The 24861-nt window shown below is 35.2% G+C and overlaps 1 protein-coding gene across 2 annotated transcripts in view; it reads left to right on the forward strand.

Annotated features, from left to right (window-relative positions):
- PARN (poly(A)-specific ribonuclease) overlaps window positions 1-24861 on the forward strand; it is a 217079-nt gene that overhangs the window by 16162 nt on the left and 176056 nt on the right. For both annotated transcript variants that reach the window (XM_007498625.3, XM_056806156.1), the window contains 4 exons: window positions 278-320; window positions 4303-4383; window positions 6923-6979; window positions 9887-9964. In XM_007498625.3, the coding sequence (XP_007498687.1) occupies window positions 278-320; window positions 4303-4383; window positions 6923-6979; window positions 9887-9964 (259 nt within the window). The remainder of the gene's footprint in view (window positions 1-277; window positions 321-4302; window positions 4384-6922; window positions 6980-9886; window positions 9965-24861) is intronic.

Here is a 24861-nt window from a genome sequence, read left to right on the forward strand (position 1 = left end):
GAATTCCCTTTTAGTTTTTTTTTTTAATTCAGGTAAATTCTTAAGCATTTTGCCTTTTATCCAAAAATATGAGCAAGAAAATAATAGATAAGAAAACAATTTATTAAACATTTTTCAGAGCAAGTAAAGTTTTAGTCTTCCTATAGTGTTGTATGGTTCATAATAACAGTCATTCCATTTGGTTGAAATATAGATGGGCTTTTACTACTTTAGCACTAGGCATGTGGTTTTTGATAGCTATCAGTTACTTACTAATAATGCATTTTCTTTTTTTTAGGTATCCCAAAGGCATACATGTTGAGACTTTAGAAACAGAGAAGGTAATCCAAAAAATGAACCAGGTTTATTAGGTTATTTTATTTTATTTTTTGTATTTAAGACCAAACAAATTCTTCTGTCTTAGAATTGATACTAAATATTGGTTTCAAGGTAGAAGACCAATAAGGACTAGGCATTTGGGGTTAAGTGACTTGCCCAGAATCACACAGCTAGGAAGTATCTGAGTCCATGTTCAAACTCAGGACTTCCTGTCTCCAAGCCTTGCTCTCTATCCACTAAACCTACTAAACTGCCCCAAGTTTACATTTATATATATATATATATTTAGTTCATATAATAATATATTGAACTCACTATCTTCCAAACTACTTATCTGTATCTTAGTTTAGGTTTACAATTTCCATCAATAGATAAAAGTATAAGCTGTTTGATAGTCTTCTACAATTTCACTGTTTAGTTAAATTATTTTATAGTTGGTCGGGTTCAAAACTGGTTGAATGACCTAAAGCAAAGCATTGTTACTGGTTAGTGGTGGATTAAACTACAAGCTTCATTCCCTTGACAGTATATTTTCCCCCCATTGACTTGGATGAAGGTATAGGCAGCATGTTCATCATATTTGTAAATGACACAAATTGCATGGGATGGCTTCTCTGCTGGTTGACAAAATGTGATCTGAAGATCTTAAGAAATGAGAACAATTGACTGAAATCATAAAATTGAATTTAGTAGGGATAAATGTAAAGTATACTATGTTACACACTTGGTAGACTTTGAAACTGGTTATTATTATTTAACCATTACATCTTTTTATTTATTTTTTGAATTTTATTTTTTCCAATTATATGTAGAAACAATTTTTGACAGTTGTTTTCTGACATTTTGCAATTCAGCTTCTTTCCCTTCCTCCATCTCCCACCCCTCCGAGGTGATAAAATAATCTGATGTAGCATAGCATTGCTTCCATGTAATACATATTTCCATGTTCCCCATGTTGTGACTGAAAACACATAATCACATAAAAAACTCTTAAAAGAAATAGTGAGGGATGGTGTGCTTTGATCTGTTATTAGATTCCAACAGCCCCTTCTTGGTCTGTGGATAGCTTTTTCTTAATCATGAGTCCCTTGGAGTTACATTAGAACCTTGTTTGCTGATAATAGTTTAGTTCTTTACAGGTGATTATTGTATAATATTTCTGTTACTGTATGCACTCTTCTGGTTCTGCTTACTTCACTTTGCATTAGTGTTTATAAGTTTTTTCAGGTTTTTATGAACTTATTCTGTTCATTATTTCTTATGGTGCAATAGTTTTTTCATTAAAAACCATATACCTCAGCTAGTTCAGCCATTCCCCAATTGATGATAACCCCCTCAATTTCTAATTCTTTACCTCTACAGAAAAAGCTACTAAATTTTCTTTTTGTGTAAGTAGCTACTTTTCCTTTATCTCTGATATAGATCCAGTAAGTGGTATTGCTCTGTTAAAGGGTATACGTAGTTGTATGGCCCTTTGGACATGGTTCTCTATTGTTCTCCAGAATGTGAGCCATTTATATCTTAACCAGCACTTCTTGTGGTTTGCTATAGATAGTTGATAGTATATTTGTGAGGCGAATGACTTAAAAAAACTAAAAGATTTTAGTGGAATGTACATTTGGTATCAGTCAGCAGTGTAGTGTGACCATGAAAAAACTAATTCCATCTCAGGATAATTTAATATAGCCTTGACAATGCTAGATGAGTGCTTGTAATAGTCAGTGATAAGGCTGTTGAACTCTGGGCTGATTGTAATGAATACATCTGCCATATTTCATTAGGTTCTGGGTATTATGTATTATGGATATTATGGACAGGCTTGAGCTCGTCCATAGAGGATAGGTTGAAATGGTTAGGGATATTTAGTCTGGAAGATGGGAGAATTAGGGAAGTGATTCTTGATCACTGCCTTTACAGTTTTGAAAGATTGTCACATGGAAGCACGGATGTTGTAGTGCACCACCCATTTCAGATACACATTATGTAACACTGCTCAAAAGTTTCAAATTTTTTTTTTTAAAGTAGGGAATGTAAATATGCAAGAAGTATGGTATAATGGAAGAAACAGTGGATTTGGAGTCAAAGGAGCTAGGTTTGAATTCTGGTTCTGGTTGTATTTGTGTGACTTTGGGCTCATCATTTCATTTTTCTAGACTTTAGCTTCCTCAACTATAAAATTGGAGGGTTTAGATTACCAAGATCCCTTCTAGCTATGTGGATAAAATGTATACTTAAAAGTAAATCTAGTTTCATCCAAGATTTATACCTCTCTAATGTATACATTTATAATGCATAGGTTGTGAATATAGTGAATTTTGGTGAAATGTTTAGTTGATATATATAATGTGTCATAGAACATCAGTTTTCTTTCCTCACAGATAGCCAGAAAATCCAAGTGTTATTTTCTTTTTTAAAAATTTAATTAATTTGTTTTTTAAAAGATATTTTTCCATGTTTCCATGATTCATTTTCTTTTCTTCCCCTCTTCCTTCCTCACTCCCAGAGCCAGTAAGCAATTCCACTGGGTTGTACAAATGTTATCACTTGATACCTATTTCCAAATTATTCATTTTTGCTATAGAGTGATTTTTTTAAAGCCTAAACTCCAAATCACATACCCACATATATATAAATATATATATGTGTGATAAATTATGTCACATGTTTTGCTTTTGCATTTCTACTCCCATAGTTCTTTCTCTCAATATGGATAGCATTCTTTCCCATAAGTCCTTCAGGCATGCTACTAGTATCAAAGTCCATTACATTGGATTTTTCGACAATGTTTTACTTTCTGTGTAGTGTTCTTCTGGTTCTGCTCATTTCACTCTGCATCAGTTCATTGAGGTTCTCCCAATTTATATAGAAAGCATCCAGATCATCAATCCTTACAACACAATAGCATTCCATCATCATCAGATACCACAATTTGTTCAGCCATTCCCGAATTGAAGGGCATCCCCCCATTTTCCAATTTTTTGCCACCACAAAGAGCGCAGCTATGAATATACTTGTACATGTCTTTTTAGTTATTGTCTCTAGGGTACAAACCCAGCAGTGCTATGGCTGGATCAAAGAGCAGACAGTCTTTTAGCGCCCTTTGGGCATAGTTCCAAATTGTCCTCCAGAATGGTTGGATCAATTCACAACTCCATTAGCAATGAATTAGTGTCCCCACTTTGCCACATCCCCTCCAACATTTATTATTTTCCTTTGCTGTCATATTGGCCAATCTGCTAGGTGTGAGGTGGTACCTTAGAGTTGTTTTGATTTGCATTTCTCTAATTATGAGAGATTTAGAACACTTTTTCTTGTGCTTATTGATATTTTGATTTTTTTTATCTGAAAACTGTCTATTCATGTCCCTTGACAACTTGTCAGTTGGGGAGTGGATTGATTTTTTTTAAACCCTTACCTTCTGTCTTAGAATCAATACTGTGTATTGGTTCCAGGACAGAAGAGTGGTATGGGCTAGGCAATGGGGATTAAGTGACTTGCCTAGGTCACACAACTAGGAAATGTCTGATTTGAACCTCCCACTGCTAGGCCTGGCTCTCAATCCACTGAGCCACCCAGCTGCTCCCTAATGGCTTGATTCTTTTGTACAATTGATTCTAAGTGTATTTTTTTCATAATAAAAACTAATATCTGAAATTGCCTACATGCAATTAATTAACTAAACACAGTGCCCTATGCTAATAGCTTATACTTTTTTTTTGGACTGTAATCAATTTAGTTGAATTAGATTTGGGAAATTAGATTTGGGGGAAAAAAAAGATTTGGGAAAATATTTGTAATGGAAATGTTGACCGAAGTTTTTTGGGTGGGTACAAAATACTTGTAACTGAGTTTAACTCATGGCAAATAAGGATAAAATGGGTGACTGCTTTGATTGTGCTCAGATTATTTAATTTCCTGGGTTTTAGTTGCTTCCAGAATATTTTATTTGTAAGTTGGTGTTTTTTGTTTGTTTTTTTTTTACAGAAAGAACGTTATATTGTTATTAGCAAAGTAGATGAGGAAGAACGTAAAAGGAGAGAACAGCAGAAACATGCTAAAGAACAGGTAAATGGACTCCATTTATTTACTTTCATATAAAGCTTACAGATTTTTTTCCTAGCTTTTGTTTTAACCACAACTCTGTAATACATTAATCAGATGAAGAAAGATTTTTCATTCTGGAAAAACTTAACTTATGAGTTGAATAAAAAAATAGGTAGTAGAAAAAATTAAAGCAACCAAGTAACACAGTATAGACAAAGTCAATAAAATGAATTATGTCCTTCCACAATTCATCTTTGTTCACTCTGCATACATATGAGGCAGTCCCATAGGAATTGTTATTCTTAATCATCATTTAATTTCTGTAAAAGACATTGGGAAACTTTAACATTTGAAAATTGACTTTTCCATATCTGTCTGAGTAAGGAAATAAAATCTTGGTTATTAACTAGTTTTGCCATAGACTTTAATTCTCTGTAGTTCTATTTTAAAAGCTAATCTAATCAGTAGCACATATATTGTGAATTACATACTTTGTGAGTCTATGTGATTTTGGATAGGGGTCTGTTGTTGCATGTAATGTATAATCTAGAAACCTTATTTAGAAAAAAATTCCATTATTTTTACAAAACAGTACTGGGACATTCATCAAAAAATTTCTTTTAAATATCAAGAGGAAAGCAAATGAGAGAAACTGTATTAGTGGATTTTTGAAAGAGGCCAAGATTTTCCACCCATTGAAACATGGAACTTGCAGTGGCATCTGGTTATTTATTCCAAGTTATTTCTACTTCACAAGGTTAAATTTTATTAATGTTCTGAATTGAATTCCGATTGAATTCTTCCTGTGTTATATGTAATGAATTTTTATTTGTGTATGGGTGGCTTTATTTTAAGGCAACTTGTACTTGATAAATGGCATTTTGAACTAACAAAGTTAATTAAGTTAATAAAGTAAATTATTAAAGTTAATTGAAAACAATTAAAAATTAATTGTTGTGGGTACTTTTTATGGTGATATAGGGAGTAGCATATCTTATCCCTTCTCATCCTGTTTGACTTGTCCATGTCTTCCCTTATGTACATTTTCCAAAGGATATTAACTTGTTATAGATCTCTTGAGATCACATGGATACTGATGGAGTCTCTGGGGTGTTCAGCAAATAAATTGATGGTTGTAAATTTCCTTTTGAGGATTCTTCACTTCACAAAAGTATTCACTGTAGTGTTTTTTGCATTGTGATTACTTTTAGTTTATTTAAATACAGTTTGATATGATAGTAGCTTCTAAAGAATATGTTCATGGCTTCACAATACTGAGCTGCCACTGTGAGCAGGAGTTGTAGCCCCACTTTATGTGTTTCTCAGAGGGAACACACATATAGGAGATAATTTTAGGGCTATTTTTTGAAATCTAAGTTTTTTTCCTTTGAGTTGATTCAACAAAGAATTCTCCTTTTGCAAAACCTTTTGTTTCATGCTGAATATAATTTGGAGAGTTTCACTTATTGTTTTTTCTGACAATTCATCTCTGGAAATATTTTGCTACTACTGTGCAAGGTTGGGTAGCTAGGTGACACAGTGGATAGAATGTTGGGTCTAGAGTCAGGAAGGCACTTCTTCCTGAGTTAGATTTGGCCTCAGGCACATATTACCTATGTGACCCTGGGCAAGGCACTTAACACTATTTGCCTTAGTTTCTTCTTCTGTAAAATAAACTGGAGAAAGAAATGGCAAACCATTTCCAGTATCTTTGCTAAGAAAACCCCAAGTGAGGTCACACATAATCAGACATGACTGAAAAATGACTGAACAACAATACCTACTGATATTATGAAGCTGAATAAAACTGTTCTTGACCTCAAGGAGCTCTTGGGTTAGTAATGATGAGAATAGCCATTTAGCATGTAAAATTAATTTTTAACCTTACAATAACAACTGATAATGCCCTAAGTTTTAGATGAGTGAATTAATTGCCAATTGTTTAAGACAAGTTAACTTCTATTAAGTCATTGTCGAGGGATTAATTGCTCTTCTTATTCTAATTGCAATTAATCCAAGGAACAATTAAAAGCTAAATAAAAACCAGCTTGGATTAAAGCAGAATTTTCTGAATAAAAGAACAGAAATTACAAGAGTATTTGAGATCATCAGACCACCACACTTGTATTTCATTGTATTTATTTAATTAAATTTTCTACTTTCCTGCAGTGTTTAATTTAATCACTAGGTGGCACATTTCTTTAATCAGTCATAAGAGATTGGGTGGGGAGCAGATAAGTGTCTAAATAATTGGGCTTAGAAAGTTAACAGACTACCTAATGGGTAAAATTTCAGATTTCTTTGTAGCAGTTTAAAATGACTAATTTGACATTTATTGCTGATTCTTAGTTTTAATGACTGAAGGCAAAAAGTTATTTATATTCACAGTTCAGGTGTTATTGTAGTTATTTTGGAAAATGGCAAAAGGCCTATAGCCCAAATGAAAGTGGTTCAGTGCTTGTTTGTAGTGAGTATTGTATATAAAGCTTTGGGGCTTCTAATTTTTTATGTCCCAACATTTATTTAAGCAAGGACTGGTGTTTTGTTTTTTTTTTAATAGGAGGAACTAAATGATGCTGTCGGATTTTCTAGAGTCATTCATGCCATTGCCAATTCTGTAAGTAAATCAGACTATTTCCTTTAGAAAAATTCTCTTAGTTAAGATGTTGAAATTAGTATCTTAAAATGATAGTGTTAATATAGAGATTTAAATTTTGATAACTTAAGAAGTGATAAATATGGAGGGAAATTATTAGATTTTTATAGATAGTATGTTAATTTTTAAATGAATTTTAGACATCTAAATTGCAAGGTTCTTAAAATGGGAATGGGTTCCTACAGTGTGTGGCAGGAGTATGCTATATTGTTCTTAATTGGCAAATAATCATTATGGTTTTTGTTTGAAAACAGTAACAAATGAAAAGGGAATTGGGGAAAAAAGTAAAGGATTTGGCAAAAAGGAAAAAAGATGTTAGACAGTTCCAGATTTATTATTTTAAAATATTTCTTATTGAAAAATAATTTTGAAAAACTATTCTTATTTTTTATTGTAGAAAATGCTACATTTGAGAAATATGGGACTGTCAACCTAATATTTTTCCTTTTGCTATAATAATTATATTTAGGTATCATATTGCTTAATCATATGACAATTTGACATGTTTTTTAAAATGTGCTGATAACTTGCGTGAATTTTACACATATAGCACACATTCTCTGTCTCTCTCTATCCCCTTCTGCCTCTGCCCTTTGTCTCTCTTCCCTCTCCTTTTTTCCTTTCCTTTTCCCCCCTTCCTCCCCCCCCCCCCCCACCTCCATTAGAGATATGCTCCAGATCTGAATGATATCCACATTTAGGTATAGACAGATGGCAAAGTTTAGCATTTTTCTCGGTAAATTACTGCATCTAGATTTAGCCGGTAATTCATGGTGCTCTCTGCTTCAGGTTGGAATCTGAGATCTCTTTCTTGGAGCAGAATGTGCCTTGAAAATAATCTTCTTTAGATAGCCTCTTTGACTCTAAACTTTGAAACAGGGAGCAAAAAGGCCAAGGAAAGTTCCCAGGACATCATTACTTGGATCTGTTTATGTGGAGGAGCATAGAGTCTCTGTAGCTTTGCTTCTTGGATCAGTCTCTAAGCATAGGCGTATTCTGAATGATATTGCTTTGTACCCTGACATTCCTATACCCTTACTGATAATATTTTTCAGTAGCATTCAATCCAACATATTCTTGTGAATGATCTCTATTTGTACTATGTCGGGGATTGGGGAAGATAGAAAGTTTCAATGACATATGATGCTTTCCCTTGCAGAGGATTATTAATGATTATCATGGTTAATATGAACTCCAACCCTATTGTAAAATAATAAAATTCCACCATAGTAGTTTCTCTGAGTTCCCATTTATGTTGTTATTATAGAATTGACTTCCTCTAGTTTCATCCAATATGTTTTTTGTAGAATCTAATATTATAAGAAAAGATGTGGTTATTACCTTGCATGATATTGTTAAATTTGACAGAGGCATAGTAGATGAACCCACTTCATAGGGGAAAATCAGTTTCATAGGAACAGCAGAATAAAGGAACATCCAGATTTCTTATGGTGATAGCATTTTGACCTCCAACTAGGATGTCTGACAACTTACCAGTTGAAATTCTACACATTTTCTCTTCTTTTCAACCCTTAACTTTTGACTTGAAATCAATACTAATCATATGTTACAAGGCAGAAGAAATATGTTAGACATAAGGGCTAGGCAGTTAGGGTTAATTGAATTACCCAGGGTCACATAGCTAGCAAGTGAAGCCAGATTTGAACCAAGGTCCTCCCATCTCCAGTCCTGGCTCTATTTATCCACTGAACCACCTGGCTGCTACCTTACTTTTTTTGTGTAAAGTAATTAATGACATTTTACTGCTCTCTTAATAGTAGGGTTAATACTTGGGCGGGGTGGAGCCCAATTTCCTCTAAATTACCAAGACATTTTGAAAAATATGTCATAATTTTAGAATGCTTTTATCATTGTAAAGTTACTTAGAGATACTCTATATAATAGCATATTAGAAAAATAACTTATTTGTTAAATAGATTACTAAGCAGACAGGGACTTGGGAACACACGCAAACCCCAGTTTTCTTTCAGTTTGTCATCTAAAGGAAAGGAAAAAATCCCTTCTATTGTATCAAACTAATGTCATGGTGATTTTTGTTGAAAGGGTGTTCTATCCTCATAAATAAAAGAAACCCCCTTGTTTTGTCTCATTATTTAATTTTTAAGTAAATGGAATAAATGAAAACAATTCTTTAATTTTTGAAAATTCTATTTATAAGAAGATATCCTATATGAACTTTGGAATAGATAATAGTAACATCTGTTTTTGCACTCTGAATACAGTTGTTTTTACCGTTTAGCATTACTGTGATTGAACTTTTTAATTTTTCTTAATTTTTAATGAAGAGTTTTAGAAATAAGAATATCCTACAAAGTACATTCTGTATTTTCTTACAAGATGTTTGATAATGCAGAAGGCTCAACTTTTATAAGTTTGACACTTTTAAAATTAAACTCCTCAGATTGAATTTTAAGTTAGTTTAGATTATAGAGAATGTCAAGACAATGTCAGGAAAAAAAAAAACTCAGGATCAATTGATCCTTTCTCATCATGTCCTTGTCATTATTAAAAAAAAATCAGGGGAAGAGAGAGCATAGGCCTTTTGAAAAAATAATTCTTATTGACATCTTTTTTTACATTGTTTATATTTCCCAATGAACATGTGTCTCATCCTTTGCTAGAGGACCATTCTTCCTTATAAGAGAGAAAGAAAAAAAAGAGGAATGAAGGGGGAAAAATTTTTGTGAAGCTAAACAACATATCCAAAAAACCTCATAAGGAATATAGTTAATATAAATAGGAATATAATTAGTGTTTGCATGGAACCAGAATTGTTCTTTGAAATTGGTGTGATATATAGTCTAATATGATATAAAGAAGTTATTTTATAAACCTGATTCTCTTTAGGGCAAACTTGTCATTGGTCATAATATGCTTTTGGATGTCATGCATACAATTCACCAGTTCTACTGCCCATTGCCTGAGGTAAGTGACTTAACAATCCTTGTTGACAATTTTAGATTATTGCAAAAAGTCTATATATATAAAGTGCACATGCAATTTCTTGCATGCTATGTGATCCCATCCCTTAGAAAGGAATTTATTAGGGAAAAGAATAGATTCTTTTTTTTAAATTTTATAATATTTTATTTGATCATTTCCATGCATTATTCATTAAAGACAAAGATCATTTTCTTTTCCTTCCCCCTAGCCCCTGTAGCTGACGCGTGATTCCACTGGGTATCACATGTGTTCTTGATTTGAACCCATTGCCATGTTGTTAATATTTGCATTAGAGTGTTCTTTAGAGTCTCTCCTGTGTCATGTCCCCTCAACCGCTGTAGTCAGGCAGTTGCTTTTCCTCGGTGTTTCTACTCCTACAGTTTGTCCTCTGCTTATGAATAGTGTTTTTTCTCCTAGATTCCTGCAGATTGTTCAGGGACATTACACCGCCACTAATGTTGAAGTCCATTATGTTCGATTATACCACAGTGTATTAGTCTCTGTGTACAATGTTCTCCTGGTTCTGCTCCTCTCGCTCTGCATCACTTCCTAGAGGTCGTTCCAGTCTCCATGGAATTCCTCCACTTTATTACTCCTTTTTGCACAATAGTATTCCATCACCAACATATACCACAATTTGTTCAGCTATTCCCCAATTGATGGGCATCCCCTCGTTTTCCAATTTTTGGCCACCACAAAGAGCGCAGCTATGAATATTCTTGTACAAGTCTTTTTCTCCATTATCTCTTTGGGGTACAGACCCAGCAGTGCTATGGCTGGAGCAAAGGGTAGACATTCTTTTATTGCCCTCTGGGCATAGTTCCAAATTGCCCTCCAGAATGGTTGGATCAGTTCACAACTCCACCAGCAATGAATTAATGTCCCTACTTTGCCACATCCCCTCCAGCATTCATTACTTTCCTTTGCTGTCATGTTAGCCAATCTGCTAGGTGTGAGGTGATACCTCAGAGTTGTTTTGATTTGCATCTCTCTGATTATAAGAGATTTAGAACACTTCTTCATGTGCTTATTAATAGTTTTGATTTCTTTATCTGAAAACTGCCTATCCATGTCCCTTGCCCATTTATCAATTGGAGAATGGCTTGGTTTTTTGTACAATTGATTTAGCTCTTTATAAATTTGAGTAATTAAACCTTTGTCAGAGGTTTTTATGAAGATTTCCCCCCAATTTGCTGTTTTCCTTCTGATTTTAGTTACATTGGTTTTGTTTGTACAAAAGCCTTTTAATTTGATGTAGTCGAAATTATTTATTTTATCTTTTGTGATTCTTTCTATGTCTTGCTTGGTTTTAAAGTCTTTCCCCTCCCAAAGGTCTGACATGTATACTATTCTGTGTTTACCCAATTTACTTATGGTTTCCTTCTTTATGTTTAAGTCATTCACCCATTTTGAATTTATCTTGGTGTAGGGTGTGAGGTCTTGATCAATTCCTAATCTCTCCCACACTGTCTTCCAATTTTCCCAGCAGTTTTTATCGAATAGTGGATTTTTGTCCCAAAAGCTGGGATCTTTTGGTTTATTGTATACTGTCTTGCTGAGGTTGCTTGCCCCCAGTCTATTCCACTGATCCTCCTTTCTGTCTCTTAGCCAGTACCAAATTGTTTTGATGACTGCTGCTTTATAATATAGTTTGAGGTCTGGGACTACAAGGCCCCCCTCATTTGTGTTTTTTTTCCATTATTTCCCTGGATATCCTTGATCTTTTGTTATTCCAAATGAACTTTGTAATGGTTTTTTCTAAATCAGTAAAGAAATTTTTGGGGAGTTCCATGGGTATGGGACTAAATAGATAAATAAGTTTGGGTAGGATGGTCATTTTTATTATATTGGCTCGTCCTATCCATGAGCAGTTAATGTTTTTCCAATTGCTCAAGTCTAGTTTTAGTTGTGTGGCGAGTGTTTTATAGTTGTATTTATATAGTTCCTGTGTTTGTCTTGGGAGATAGATTCCTAGGTATTTTATTTTGTCTAAGGTGATTTTGAATGGGATTTCTCTTTCTAGTTTTTGCTGCTGAGCTGTGTTGGAGATATATAGAAATGCTGATGACTTGTGGGTTTATTTTGTATCCTGCAACTTTGCTAAAGTTGTTGATTATTTCGACTAGCTTTTTGGTTGAATTTCTAGGATTCTTTAAGTAGACCATCATGTCATCTGCAAAGAGTGATAACTTGGTCTCCTCCTTGCCTATTTTGATGCCTTCAATTTCTTTTTCTTCTCTAATTGCTACTGCTAGTGTTTCTAGTACAATGTCAAGTAGTAGAGGTGATAAGGGGCATCCTTGTTTCACTCCTGATCTTATTGGGAATGCATCTAGTTTATCCCCATTGCAGATGATATTAGCTGATGGTTTTAGATATATACTGTTTATTGTTTTTAGGAATGACCCTTCTATTTCTATGCTTTCTAGTGTTTTTAATAGGAATGGGTGTTGTATTTTATCAAAGGCTTTTTCTGCTTCTATTGAGATAATCATGTGGTTCTTGTTGGTTTGCTTGTTGATGTGGTCAGTTATATGGATGGTTTTCCTAATATTGAACCAGCCCTGCATCCCTGGTATAAATCCTACTTGATCATGGTGGATGACCCTTCTGATCACTTGCTGGAGTCTTTTTGCTAGTATCCTGTTTAAGATTTTTGCATCTATGTTCATTAGGGAAATTGGTCTATAGTTTTCTTTCTCTGTTTTTGACCTGCCTGGTTTTGGAATCAGTACCATGTTTATGTCATAAAAGGAGTTTGGTAGAACTCCCTCTTTGCTTATTATGTCAAATAGTTTGTATAGTATTGGGATTAACTGTTCTCTGAATGTTTGATAGAATTCACTGGTGAATCCATCAGGCCCTGCAGATTTTTTCTTAGGAAGTTCTTTGATGGCCTGTTGGATTTCATTTTCTGATATGGGATTATTTAAGAATTCTATTTCTTCTTCTGTTAGTCTAGGCAGTTTGTATTTTTGTATATATTCATCCATATCACCTAAATTGGTGTATTTATTGCCATATAATTGGGCAAAGTAATTTTTAATGATTGCCTTAATTTCCTCTTCATCAGAGGTGATGTCCCCCTTTTCATCTTTGATGCTGTTAATTTGCTTTTCTTCCTTCCTTTTTTAAATTAGATTGACCAGTACTTTGTCTATTTTGTTTGTTTTTTCAAAGTACCAGATTCTTGTCTTATTTATTAAATCAGTAGTTCTATCACTTTCAATTTTATTAATTTCTCCCTTAATTTTTAGGATTTCTAGTTTGGTTTTCTGCTGGGGGTTTTTAATTTGGTTGCTTTCGAGTTTTTTTATTTGCATTTCCAATTGATTGATCTCTGCTTTCCCTAGTTTGTTAATATATGCACTCAGGGATATGAATTTACCTCTGATTACCACTTTGGCTGAATCCCAAAAGGTTTGAAAGGATGTCTCGCCATTGTCATTTTCCTCGATGAAATTATTAATTGTTTCTATGATTTCTTCTCTAACTAAACGATTTTGGAGTATCATATTGTTTAATTTCTAATTAGTTTTTGATTTGGTTTTCCATGTACCATTACTGATCATTATTTTTATTGCCTTATGGTCTGAAAAGGCTGCATTTATTATTTCTGCTTTTCTGCATGTGTGTGCCATGTTTCTGTGACCTAATGTATGGTCAATCTTTGTGAATGTGCCATGTGGTGCTGAGAAGAAGGTGTATTCCTTTTTATCCCTATTTATTTTTCTCCATATGTCTATTAATTCTAATTTTTCTAAGATTTCATTCATTTCTTTTATCTCTTATTTATTTTTTGATTTGATTTATCTAAATTTGATAATGGTTGGTTTAAGTCTCCCACTCATATGGTTTTACTGTCTATTTCTTCCTTCAATTCTCCTAGTTTCTCCATTAGAAATTTGGGTGCTATATTATTTGGTGCATACATGTTGATTAGTAATATTTCCTCATTATCTAAAGTCCCTTTTAACAAAATATAATTACCTTCCCTATCCCTTTTGATCAGGTCTATTTTTGCTTTGGCTTAATCAGATATCATGATTGCCACACCTGCCTTCTTTCTGTCAGTTGAGGCCCAGAAGGTCTTACTCCATCCTTTAATTCTGACCTTGTGGGTGTCTACCCGCCTCATGTGTGTTTCTTGAAGACAACATATGGTAGGGTTTTGGATTCTAATCCATTCTGCTATTTGTCTATGTTTTATGGGTGAGTTCATCCCATTCACGTTCAAAGTTATGACTGTCACTTGTGGACTCCCTGGCATTTTGATATCCTTTCCTAATTCTAACCTTTCTTCTTCAGCTCTACCTTTTAGTCCATTGATTTACTTTAAATCAGTTCCCCTTCTACTTCCCTTTCTACCCCCCTCCCTTCTTATTCCTTCCCTTATTTTCCCCTGTAGTCTTTTTAAAATCCCCCCCCACCTTCTCCCTCCCTTGTACTGCTTCCCTCCCCACCAGTCTGTTTTTTACCCTTCTACTCCCCTATAGGGAGCAAATCTATTCTCTTCCCCAATGGATTGGATTGTTCTTCCCTCTTTGGGTCAGTTTCAAAGTACGTAAGAGTTGAGTATTTCTTATCTCCAACCTCTTTACCCTTCCAGTGTATCGATGTTCTCCCCCCTCCCACCATGAGCTTCTTTGTGACATATAAATTTACCCCCATTTGTTTCTTTTCCCTTTTCTTTTGGTTATAACCTCTTTTCTTTTTTAGCTTTAGTCATGTCTATGTATATATATATATATATATACACATGTATATGTATTTATGCATGCATATATCTATATACGTATTTATGTCTTGTCCTTTCATCCTATACAGTTTGTCACTGTTCCCTCTAAGTGTACTTCTTTTTGCTGCCAAGGTAATAACAACAGTTTTTAAGTTACCAATGACCTCTTTTCTTATAGGGATACATATCATTTTAACTTATTGAGTCTCTTATAAATTTTTTGTTGTTGTTGTTGTTTTTTCCCCTCTTTTTTAATTACCTTTTGATGATTCTCTTGAGTTCTGTGGTTGGACTTCATATTTTCTGTTCAGGTCTGGTCTTTTATTTATGAATGCTTAGAACTCTTCTGTTGTGTTAAATGACCATACTTTCCCCTGTAAGAATATAGTCAGTTTTGATGGGTATTTTATTCTTGGCTGTAGACCCAATTCCCTTGTTTTCCGGAATATTGTATTCCATGCCTTTCGATCCTTCAGTGTAGATGCAGCCAGATCCTCTGTTATCCTCACCGTGTTTCCATGGTATCTGAATGGCTTCTTCTTGGCAGCTTGTAATATCTGTTCTTTCATCTGATTGTTTTTGAATTTGGCTATAACATTTCTTGGTGTTGTCAGTTGGGGATTAAATACAGGGGGTGATCTGTGGATTCTTTCAATCTCCACTTTCCCCTCTTGTTCTAGGATCTCGGGACAGTTTTCCTGGATAATTTCCTCTAGTATTATGTCCAGGCTTTTTCTTTTGTCGTGGTGTTCTGATAGTCCAATTATTCTTAAAGTGTTTCTTCTTGAACGATTTTCTAAATCGTCTGTTTTGTGAGTGAGATGCTTCACATTTTCCTCAATTTTTTCATTCTTTTTGTTTTGTTTTATAGTGTCCTGCTGCCTTGTGAGGTCACTTAATTCTAGTTGTTTTACTCTGGTTCTTAAAGATTGGATTTCATCTCTGGCTTTTTGGTCGTCTTTTTCCTTCTGGTCTGATTTTCTTTGAAGATCGTCTTTCATCCTCTTTACCTCGTCTTTCATCTCCTTTGCCTCATCTTTCATCTCCTTTGCCTCATTTTCCAGCTGGATGATTTTGGCTTTCAGGACACTATTTTCTTGTTTTAGTTCAAGTGCCTCTGTTTCCAGATGACTTATCTTAATTTTTAAGTTCTTTTCCCAATTGGCTTCAGCCTCTCTTAGTTGTGTTTTGAGTTCTTCCACAGCCTGTATCCAATTCGCTGGGATTTCTGGTTTATCGTTTACTGATCTCTCCCCCTCTGTTCCATTTGCTTAGTAGTAGCTGTCTATTGTATTTTCTTTCTTCTGTTTCTGTTACTTGTTCAAATTCACCCCTTCTTTACTCCCTGTATTTGTCTGTGCTCTTGTTCCTCTCATTTTTTTGTTTTTTGGGGACTTCTATTGGTCTCCCCTCTTGGAGCTTTAACAGAAGATCTATTGGTGTAATCTCTGGGGGATGGTTGTTGGGGGTTTGAGCTTTCCTGTCCTCTGGAGGCTTTTGATTGGCTTAAAGTCCAGCAGTCAATGAGGATGGATGGGGAGCCTGGGCTTCCCTGTGTTCTGGAGACTTTTGATGGGATTGAGTTCAGCTTAGTTGGGCTGGGTTTACTCTGAGTTTTAAACTTCCTGGACGGCTGGAGCAAATATGGAGGATCTCCAAAGCTCTGGCCAGGCTGCCAGGTCTATGCTCCTTCTAGGCTTCCATCTTGACTTCGCCTCTAGGTTTCTGTTTTTTCAGAAGACCCTGCTCCCTAAGGGGGGAGGTACGTGGCCTCCCTGGGCTCTGAGGGCTCCTGATGGCATTAGGTTCACCTCGTTTGGGCCAAATGAGCCCAGAAGCAAAAAACCTCCTCCTCCACAATCTTTGTTGAATGCCTGGAGACTGGCCTGGGTTGTTTTCAAGGTAAGCCCTTCACCGGCACTGAGGTTTTTGTTCTTTCAGAAGCTCTGAGGGCTCCTGATGGGATTAGGTTCAGGTGGTGTGGGCCGAATGATCCCCGAGCCAAAAAAAGGAAGAAAAAAAAACAACCTCCTCCTCCACAGTCTGTGTTGAATGCCTGGAGACTGGCCTGAGTTACTTTCAAGGTAAGCTCTTCGGAGCAACCCCTTTGCCAGCCCTGAGTTTTCTGTCCTTTCAGTAGCTCTGAGGGCTCCTGATGGGATTGGGTTCAGCTGGTGCCCTGAAGCTGGGACCTCCCTTGAGACTCAGATGGAAGGACCCAGCCAGGGGGCTACAGGCTTCCCCCTTCTCTCTCTGTTTCCTTGCCGTCTGTGTTGGGCGCAAGGTGAGTCCTCAGAGCCCTGAGGTTCCTGCTGCTGCCGTGGGCTCAGCACTCTGGGATGGGGGGGATGGGTCCTGGGACCTTCCTTCTGCCTATCCCTTAGATCTGAGTGATCTAGGGTTCTGGCTTTTGGAGTGCGGTACCTTTTGATCCAAGTACAGGAGGAGGGTTCCCCAGATCTATCCTGTTGTTCAGCTTGAATTTTGGTGTCCTAGGAGCACTCTGTTTGCGATCGGTAAGGAAGGGTTTCTGAGGTCTGAACTTGCGCTGCTTCTGCGCCGCCATCTTGCAAGAATAGATTCTTTAATGTTACATTACTGAACAGACATGCACTTTATTTTAAAGTAACCTCAGTGGTGTGAAAAGGAGGAAGAAGTAGTAGTCTTCATTCAGTGGTTTTTACCTCTTTTCTACTGAGGATTCATTTCTAAACCACTGGAAATTTCTAGTTTGCTGATGATAAACTAGACTTAGTAAATGTAGGTGATATTTTTTGGGGAAAAAAATCACCATAAAAATATGGATTCTTTCATATTGGGTGGTTTTATTCAGATTTTCTTCTGATCTTCTATTTCTTTACTTAAAAAAGAAGTAGATATATTGAATTTTGATAAACATTCTCTTTCAAACACCCAGATATGCCTACATATAGGTTAAATTTCTAAAGATGACTCCTTTAATTTTGCTAGTGTTATTCTAACCTTTTTCCTCTTCCTTGACCTCCTTGACCAGCTCTGATTTACCCAGCTTCATTAACAAAAGTTAATGGCACCACCATTCTCAGAGATAACCAGGGTTAAAACTTTGCTACCATGATAAATAATGTAATTTTTAAAATCTTTTTTTAATACTATCATAATATCCCTTAGTATCTCTTCTGTACCCCTCTAGAGAGTAATATCATATTTTTTCCAAGATTATAAACAAAAGGAAAAAGAAGGGGGAAAATCAGCATAATCTAAAAAGTCCGAAAATATGTACAATGTCTATCATTCATGAACATCTCACTTCTGCAAAGGCATGAGATGGGAGTGTTCTCTTATATATCTTCTTTTGAACTTTGTTTTTTAAATTTTGAAACATCAACTTTTTGTGTGTGTGTGTGGGGGGGCATATGGTCCTTCATTTGCATTGTTGTCATATATATTGTTTTCTTGAATTCACTCTGCATTAGTTCATAATAGATCATTCTATACTTCTGTATTTATCACATTCATTATGTCTTATAGTACAATAATATTCCATATTATTCTTGTGTCATCCCCAATTGATGGGCATCTACTTTTTTCCAGTTCTTTTCTATTTAAAAAAATATTTTGGTATGTGTGAGGGCTTTCTTATCATTAATGGCCTCCTTAGAGTACAAATTTAGTCATGAAATTTCTGGGTAAAGGATACAGGCACTTTAATCTCCAGATTGTTTTCCGGAACACTGATATATAGATATGGAGATAGATAGATAGATAGATAGATAGATAGATAGATAGATAGATAGATAGATAGATAGATAGATAGATGGATGCATAGCTACACCAATAGTGTATTAATGGGTCCAGTTCTCCACAGCTCCACTAACATTGATTTTCCCCGTCTTCCTTTGCCAGTTTGCACAGTATGAGTTGAAACCTCAGTTTGGATTTTGTTTTTCAGTTCTCTAATAAGAGATTTGGAGCATTCTTTCGTATGGTTAATAGTTTGCACTTATTTTTTTGAGAACAGTTGGTTATTTATTTATTTTTTTGACCAATCATCTGTTAGGGAATAGAGAGAGAGAGAGAGAGAGAGAGAGAGAGAGAGAGAGAGAGAGAGAGAGAGAGAGAGAGAGAGAGTGTGTGTGTGTGTGTGTTTTGCATCTTCTTGGGTACCGACCTGATTAGAGAAATTTGATAAAAGATTTTTTTCCCCATCTGGCCACTTCCCTTCCTATCTTAGGTGCATTAATTTGCTTGTTCAGAAGCATTTCAGTTTCATATAACCAAAATAACCCTTTATCTTCTGTAATTATTTTAATTTTTGCTTGGTTAAATATACTTCTCCTATCCATTGCTGTGGAAGTTATATGATCTGCTTCTCTTCTAATTTTTTTTAGACATTATTTTTATTTGGTCAATTTCAACCATTATTCATTGGATACAAAAATAATTTTCTTTTCCTCCCTCCCCTCCCGCCACCTCTCCCATAGCTGACACGCAGTTCCACAGGGTATTACATATGTCCTTGATCCAAACCCATTTCCATGTTGTTGGTATTTGCACTAGGATGTTCATTTAGGGTCTATATCCCCAATCATATCCCCTTGGCCCCTGTAGTCAAGCAGTTGCCTTTCCTCGGTGTTTTTACTCCCACAGTTTTTCCTCTGCTTGTGGATAGTGTTTTTTCTCATAGATCCCTGCAGATTGTTCAGGGACATTGCATTGACACTAATGGAGAAGTCCATTACGTTCTATTGTACCACAGTATATCAGCCTCTGTGTACAATGTTGTCCTGGTTCTGCTCCTTTCATTCTGCATCACTTCCTGGAAGTTGTTCCAGTCCCCATGGAATTCCTCCACTTTATTATTCCTTTGAGCACAATAGTATTCAATCACCAACATGTACTACAATTTGTTCAGCCATTCCCCAATTGAAGGGCATCCCCTCATTTTCCAATTTTTTGCCACCACAAAGAGCACAGCTATGAATATTTTTGTACAAGTCTTTTTCCTTATTATCTCTTTGGGGTATCTTAAATCTCTTTCACGCACAAGTGTCTTTGTGCACACTCATCTATACACCATAGATGAAAATACACAAAGACAATCGTCATCCTCGGTTACCGAGAGACTACTACTTTGGGGTACAAACCCAGAAATGCTATGGCTGGGTCAAAAGGTAGGCAGTGTTTTAGTGCCCTTTGGGCATAGTTCCAAATTGCCCTCCAGAATGGTTGGATCAATTCACAACTCCACCAGCAATGAATTAATGTCCCAACTTTGCCACCTCCCCTCCAGCATTTATTACTTTCCATAGCTGACATGTGAGCCAATCTGCTAGTGTGAGGTGATACCTCAGAGTTGTTTTGATTTGTATCTCTCTGATTATCAGAGATTTGGAACACTTTTTCATGTTCTTATTAATGGTTTTGATTTCTTTGACTGAAAATTGCCTGTTCATGTCCCTTGCCCATTTATCAATTGGAGAATGGCTTGATTTTTTGTACAATTGATTTAGCTCTTTGTAAATTTGAGTAATTAAACCTTTGTCAGAGGTTTTTGTTAGGAAGATTGCTTCCCAATTTGTTGCTTCTCTTCTGATTTTAATCACAATTGCTTTTGTATGTACAAAAACTTTTTAATTTGATGTAGTCAAAATTATTTATTTTACATTTTGTGACTCTTTCTAAGTCTTGCTTGGTTTTAAAATCTTTCCCTTCCCAAAGGTCTAATTTAGTTATTGTTTTCTTCTTTACATTCAAGTCGTTCACCCATTCTGAGGTTATCTTGCTGTAGGGTGTGAGGTGTTGATCCAAACCTAATCTCTCCCAATCTGTCTTCCAATTTCCCCTGCGGTTTTATCAAATAGTGGATTTTTGTCCCAAAAGCTGGGGTCTTTGGGTTTGTCATGGACTTACTTGCTGAGGTCATTTAACCCAAGTCTATTCCACTGATCCTCCTTTCTGTCTCTTAGCCAGTACCAAATTATTTTGATGACCACTGCTTTATAATATAGTTTGAGATCTGGGACTGCAAGGCCACCTTCCTTTGTATTTTTTTTTCTCATTATTTCCCTGGATATCTTTGATTTTTTGTTCTTCCAAATGAACTTTGCTATGTTTTTTTCTAATTCAGTAAAAAAGTTTTTTGGTAGTTCAATGGGTATAGCACTAAATAGATAAGTTTGGGTAGGATGGTCATTTTTATTATATTAGCTCATACTACCCATGAGCAGTTAATGTTTTTCCAATTGCTCAAATCTAGTTTTAGTTGTGTGGAAAGTGTTTTGTAGTTGTGTTTATAGTTCCTGTGTTTGTCTCGGCGGATAGATTCCTAAGTATTTTATTTTGTCTAAGGTGATTTTGAATGGAATTTCTCTTTCTAATTCCTGCTGCTGAGATGTGTTGGAGATATATAGAAATGCTGATGACTTATGTGGGTTTATTTTGTATCTTGCAACTTTGCTAAAGTTGTTGATTATTTCAACTAGCTTTTTAGTTGATTCTCTAGGATTCTTTAAGTAGACCATCATGTCATCTGCAAAGAGTGATAGCTTGGTCTCCTCATTGCCAATTTTAATACCCTCAACTTCTTTTTCTTCTCTAATTGCTACTGCTAGTGTTTCTTGCACAATGTTCAATAATAAAGGTGATAATGGGCATCCTTGTTTCACTCCTTATCTTATTGGGAATGCATCTAGTTTATCCCCATTGCAAATGATGTTGGCTGATGGTTTTAGATAGATACTGTTTATTATTTTTTGGAAAGACCTTTCTATTCCTATACCTTCTAGTGTTCTTAATAGGAATGGGTGTTGTATTATATCAAAGGCTTTTTCTGAGTCTATTGAGATAATCATGTGGTTTTTGTTGGTTTGCTTGTTGATATGGTCAATTATGTGGATGGTTTTCCTGATATTGAACCATCTTTGCATTCCTGGTATAAATCCCATCTGATCGTAGTGAATAACCCTTGTGATGACTTGCTGGAGTCTTTTTGCTAGTATCCTGTTTAAGATTTTTGCATCTATGTTCATTAAGGAGATTGGTCTATAGTTTTCTTTCTCTGTTTTTGACCTGCCTGGTTTTGGAATCAGTACCATGTTTATGTCATTAAAGGAGTTTGGTAGAACTCCCTCTTTGCTTATTATGTCAAATAGTTTGTATAGTATTGGGATTAGCTGTTCTCTGAATGTTTGATAGAATTCACTGGTGAATCCATCAGGCCCTGCAGATTTTTTCTTGGAAAGTTTTTTGATGGCCTGTTCAATTTCATTTTCTGATATAGGATTATTTAAGAATTCTATTTCTTCTTCTGTTAATCTAGGCAATTTATATTTTTGTAAATATTCATCCATATCACCTATATTGGCATATTTATTGCCATATAATTGGGCAAAATAGTTTTTTATGATTGCCTTAATTTCCTCTTCATTGGAGGTGAGATCTCCCTTTCCATTCCTGGTACTGTTAATTTGATTTTCTTCTTTCCTCTTTTTTATTAGATTGACCAATATTTTGTCTAATTTGTTTTTTTTTTCAAAATACCAGCTTCTAGTCTTATTTATTAGTTCAATAATTCTATCACTTTAGATTTTATTAATTTCTTCCTTAATTTTTAGGATCTCTAATTTGGTTTTCTTCTGTTTTTTTTTCAAGTTAAAATGACTATTAAATTTATTTTTAAGAGCACAAGGTGATAAATATGAAAGCAGAATTTATATAGAAAATATGGTGAACATGGAGAATTGAGGCACCATGAGCTAACCCTTGGTAATTCAATGGATCTTTTTTTTTTTTAATTTTTATTTGGTTATTTCCAAACATTATTCACTGGAAACAAAGATCACTTTCTTTTCTTCCCTCCCTCCCCTCCCCCCACCTCTCCCATAGCCCACGCGAGATTCCACTGGGTATCACATGTGTTCTTGATTCAAACCCATTTCCATGTTGTTCTTCTGGGGGTTTTAAATTTGTTCGCTTTCAAGTTTTTTGATTTCCATGTCCAATTCATTGACCTCTGCCCTCCCTAATTTGTTAATATATGAGCTCAACGATATAAATTTTCCCCTGAGTACTGCTTTGGCTGCATTCCATAAAGTTTGAAAGGATGTCTCATCATTGTCATTTTCTTCAATGAAATTATTAATTGTTTCTATGATTTGTTCTCTGACTAGTTGATTTTGGAGAATAATATTATTTAATTAACAATTAATTTTTGATTTGGCTCTTCATGTACCCTTACTGATCATTATTTTTATTGTATTATGATCTGAAAATGTTGCACTTATTATTTCTGCTTTTCTGCAGTTGTATGCCATGTTTTTGTGACCTAGTATATGGTCAATCTTTGTGAATGTACCATGTGCTGCTGAAAAGAAGGTGTATTCCTTTTTGTCCCTATTTATTTTTCCTCATATAGCTACTAACTCTAATTTTTCTAAGATTTCATTCACCTCTTTTACCTCTTTCTTATTTATTTTTTCGATTTGATTTATCTAAATTTGATAGTGGTAGGTGCAGGTCTCCCACTAGTATAGTTTTACTATCTATTTCCTCCTTCAATTCTACTAGCTTTTCCATTAGGAATTTGGTTGCTATACCATTTGGTGCATACGTGTTGATTGGTGACATTTGCTCATTATCTATACTCCCTTACCTTCCCTATCCCTTTTAATCAGGTCTATTTTTACTTTGGCTTTGTCAGATATTATGATTGCAACTCCTTCCTTCTTTCCGTCAGTTGAGGCCCAATATGTCTCACTCCACCCTTTAATTCTGACCTTGTGAGTATCTACTCACCTCATGTGTGTTTCTTGTAGACGACATATGGTAGGATTCTGGGTTCTAATCCACTCTCCTATTCGTCTACATTTTATGAGTGAGTTCATTCCATTCATGTTCAAAGTTATGATTGTCACTTTTGAATTCCCTAGCATTTTGATATCCTCTCCTAGTTCTGACCTTTCTTCTTTTGCTATATCCTTTTAACTCAGTGGTTTACTTTTAGTTCAGCTCCCTATTCCCCTCCCTTGATATGCTTCCCTTTCTGGCCCCTCCCTTTTTGTTTTTTTCTTGTTTTTTTAAGGTCTGTTAAGTTCCCTCTCCCCTCTCCTTCCCTCCCTTTTTTTTTGAACTCCCTTCCCCCCAACTCCCTTTAGTTTTCTGTTCTTCCTAACCCTGTAGAAGAAGATAGACTTCAAGATCCAAATGGATCTAGATGCTCTTCCTTCTCAGAATTGATTTTACTGAGAGTAATATTCTATTATTACCTATTAGCACTCTCTTCCTCTCTCTCTTATAAGAGTTTTCTTCCCCTCCCCTTCCCATGTGTATCTTTGTGTGACAAAGATTATTCTATTTATTTTATGTCTTCAAGTATCTCTTAATACCGTCATCGATTCCCCCTCACCCATTATTTTTGCATATCATTTTATAGCCTTTAATGCCCCAATCTTTTCCTATGAATGATTCTTCTCTTTACTATAATAATGAAAACATTTTTTGAGAGTTACAAATAACATTTTCCCCATATATTAATATATATAATTTGGTCTAATTGTAGCCCTTAAAGAAGAGTTTAAATTAAAAAAATTTTTTTTTCTCCTTTTCCCTCTCTATCATATTTACCTTTTCATGTTTCTCTTGATCATTGTGTTTGGATGTCAGACTTTCCACTTAGTTCTGGTCTTTTCCTTACAAATACTTGGAAATATTCTATTTTGTTGAATGCCCATACTTTATCCTGGAAGTATATAGTCAGTTTTGATGGATAGGTGATTCTTGGTTGAAGGTCCAGTTCTCTTGCCTTTCTGAATATCGTGTTCCAGGCCTTGTGGTCTTTTAGTGTGGAAGCTGCCAGGTGTTGTGTGATCCTTATTGATTCTCCTTTGTATCTGAATTGTTTCTTTTTGGCTTTTTGTAGGATTTTTTCCTTAGCTTGAAAGCTCTGGAATTTGGCAATTACATTTCTGGGAGTTGTTTTTTGGGGGTTTAGTGTAGAGGGTGTTCTATGAACTCTTTCAATGTCTATTTTGCCCCCTTGTTCAAGAACTTCAGGGTAGTTTTCTTGGATGATCTCTTGTAGTATGGTGTTAAGGTTTCTGTTTATTTCTGACTTTTAAGGTAGACCAATGATTCTCAGATTGTCTCTCCTTCCTTTGTTTTC

This window comes from Monodelphis domestica, chromosome 7 (assembly GCF_027887165.1).
Source record: "Monodelphis domestica isolate mMonDom1 chromosome 7, mMonDom1.pri, whole genome shotgun sequence".
Classification (NCBI taxonomy): domain Eukaryota; kingdom Metazoa; phylum Chordata; class Mammalia; order Didelphimorphia; family Didelphidae; genus Monodelphis; species Monodelphis domestica.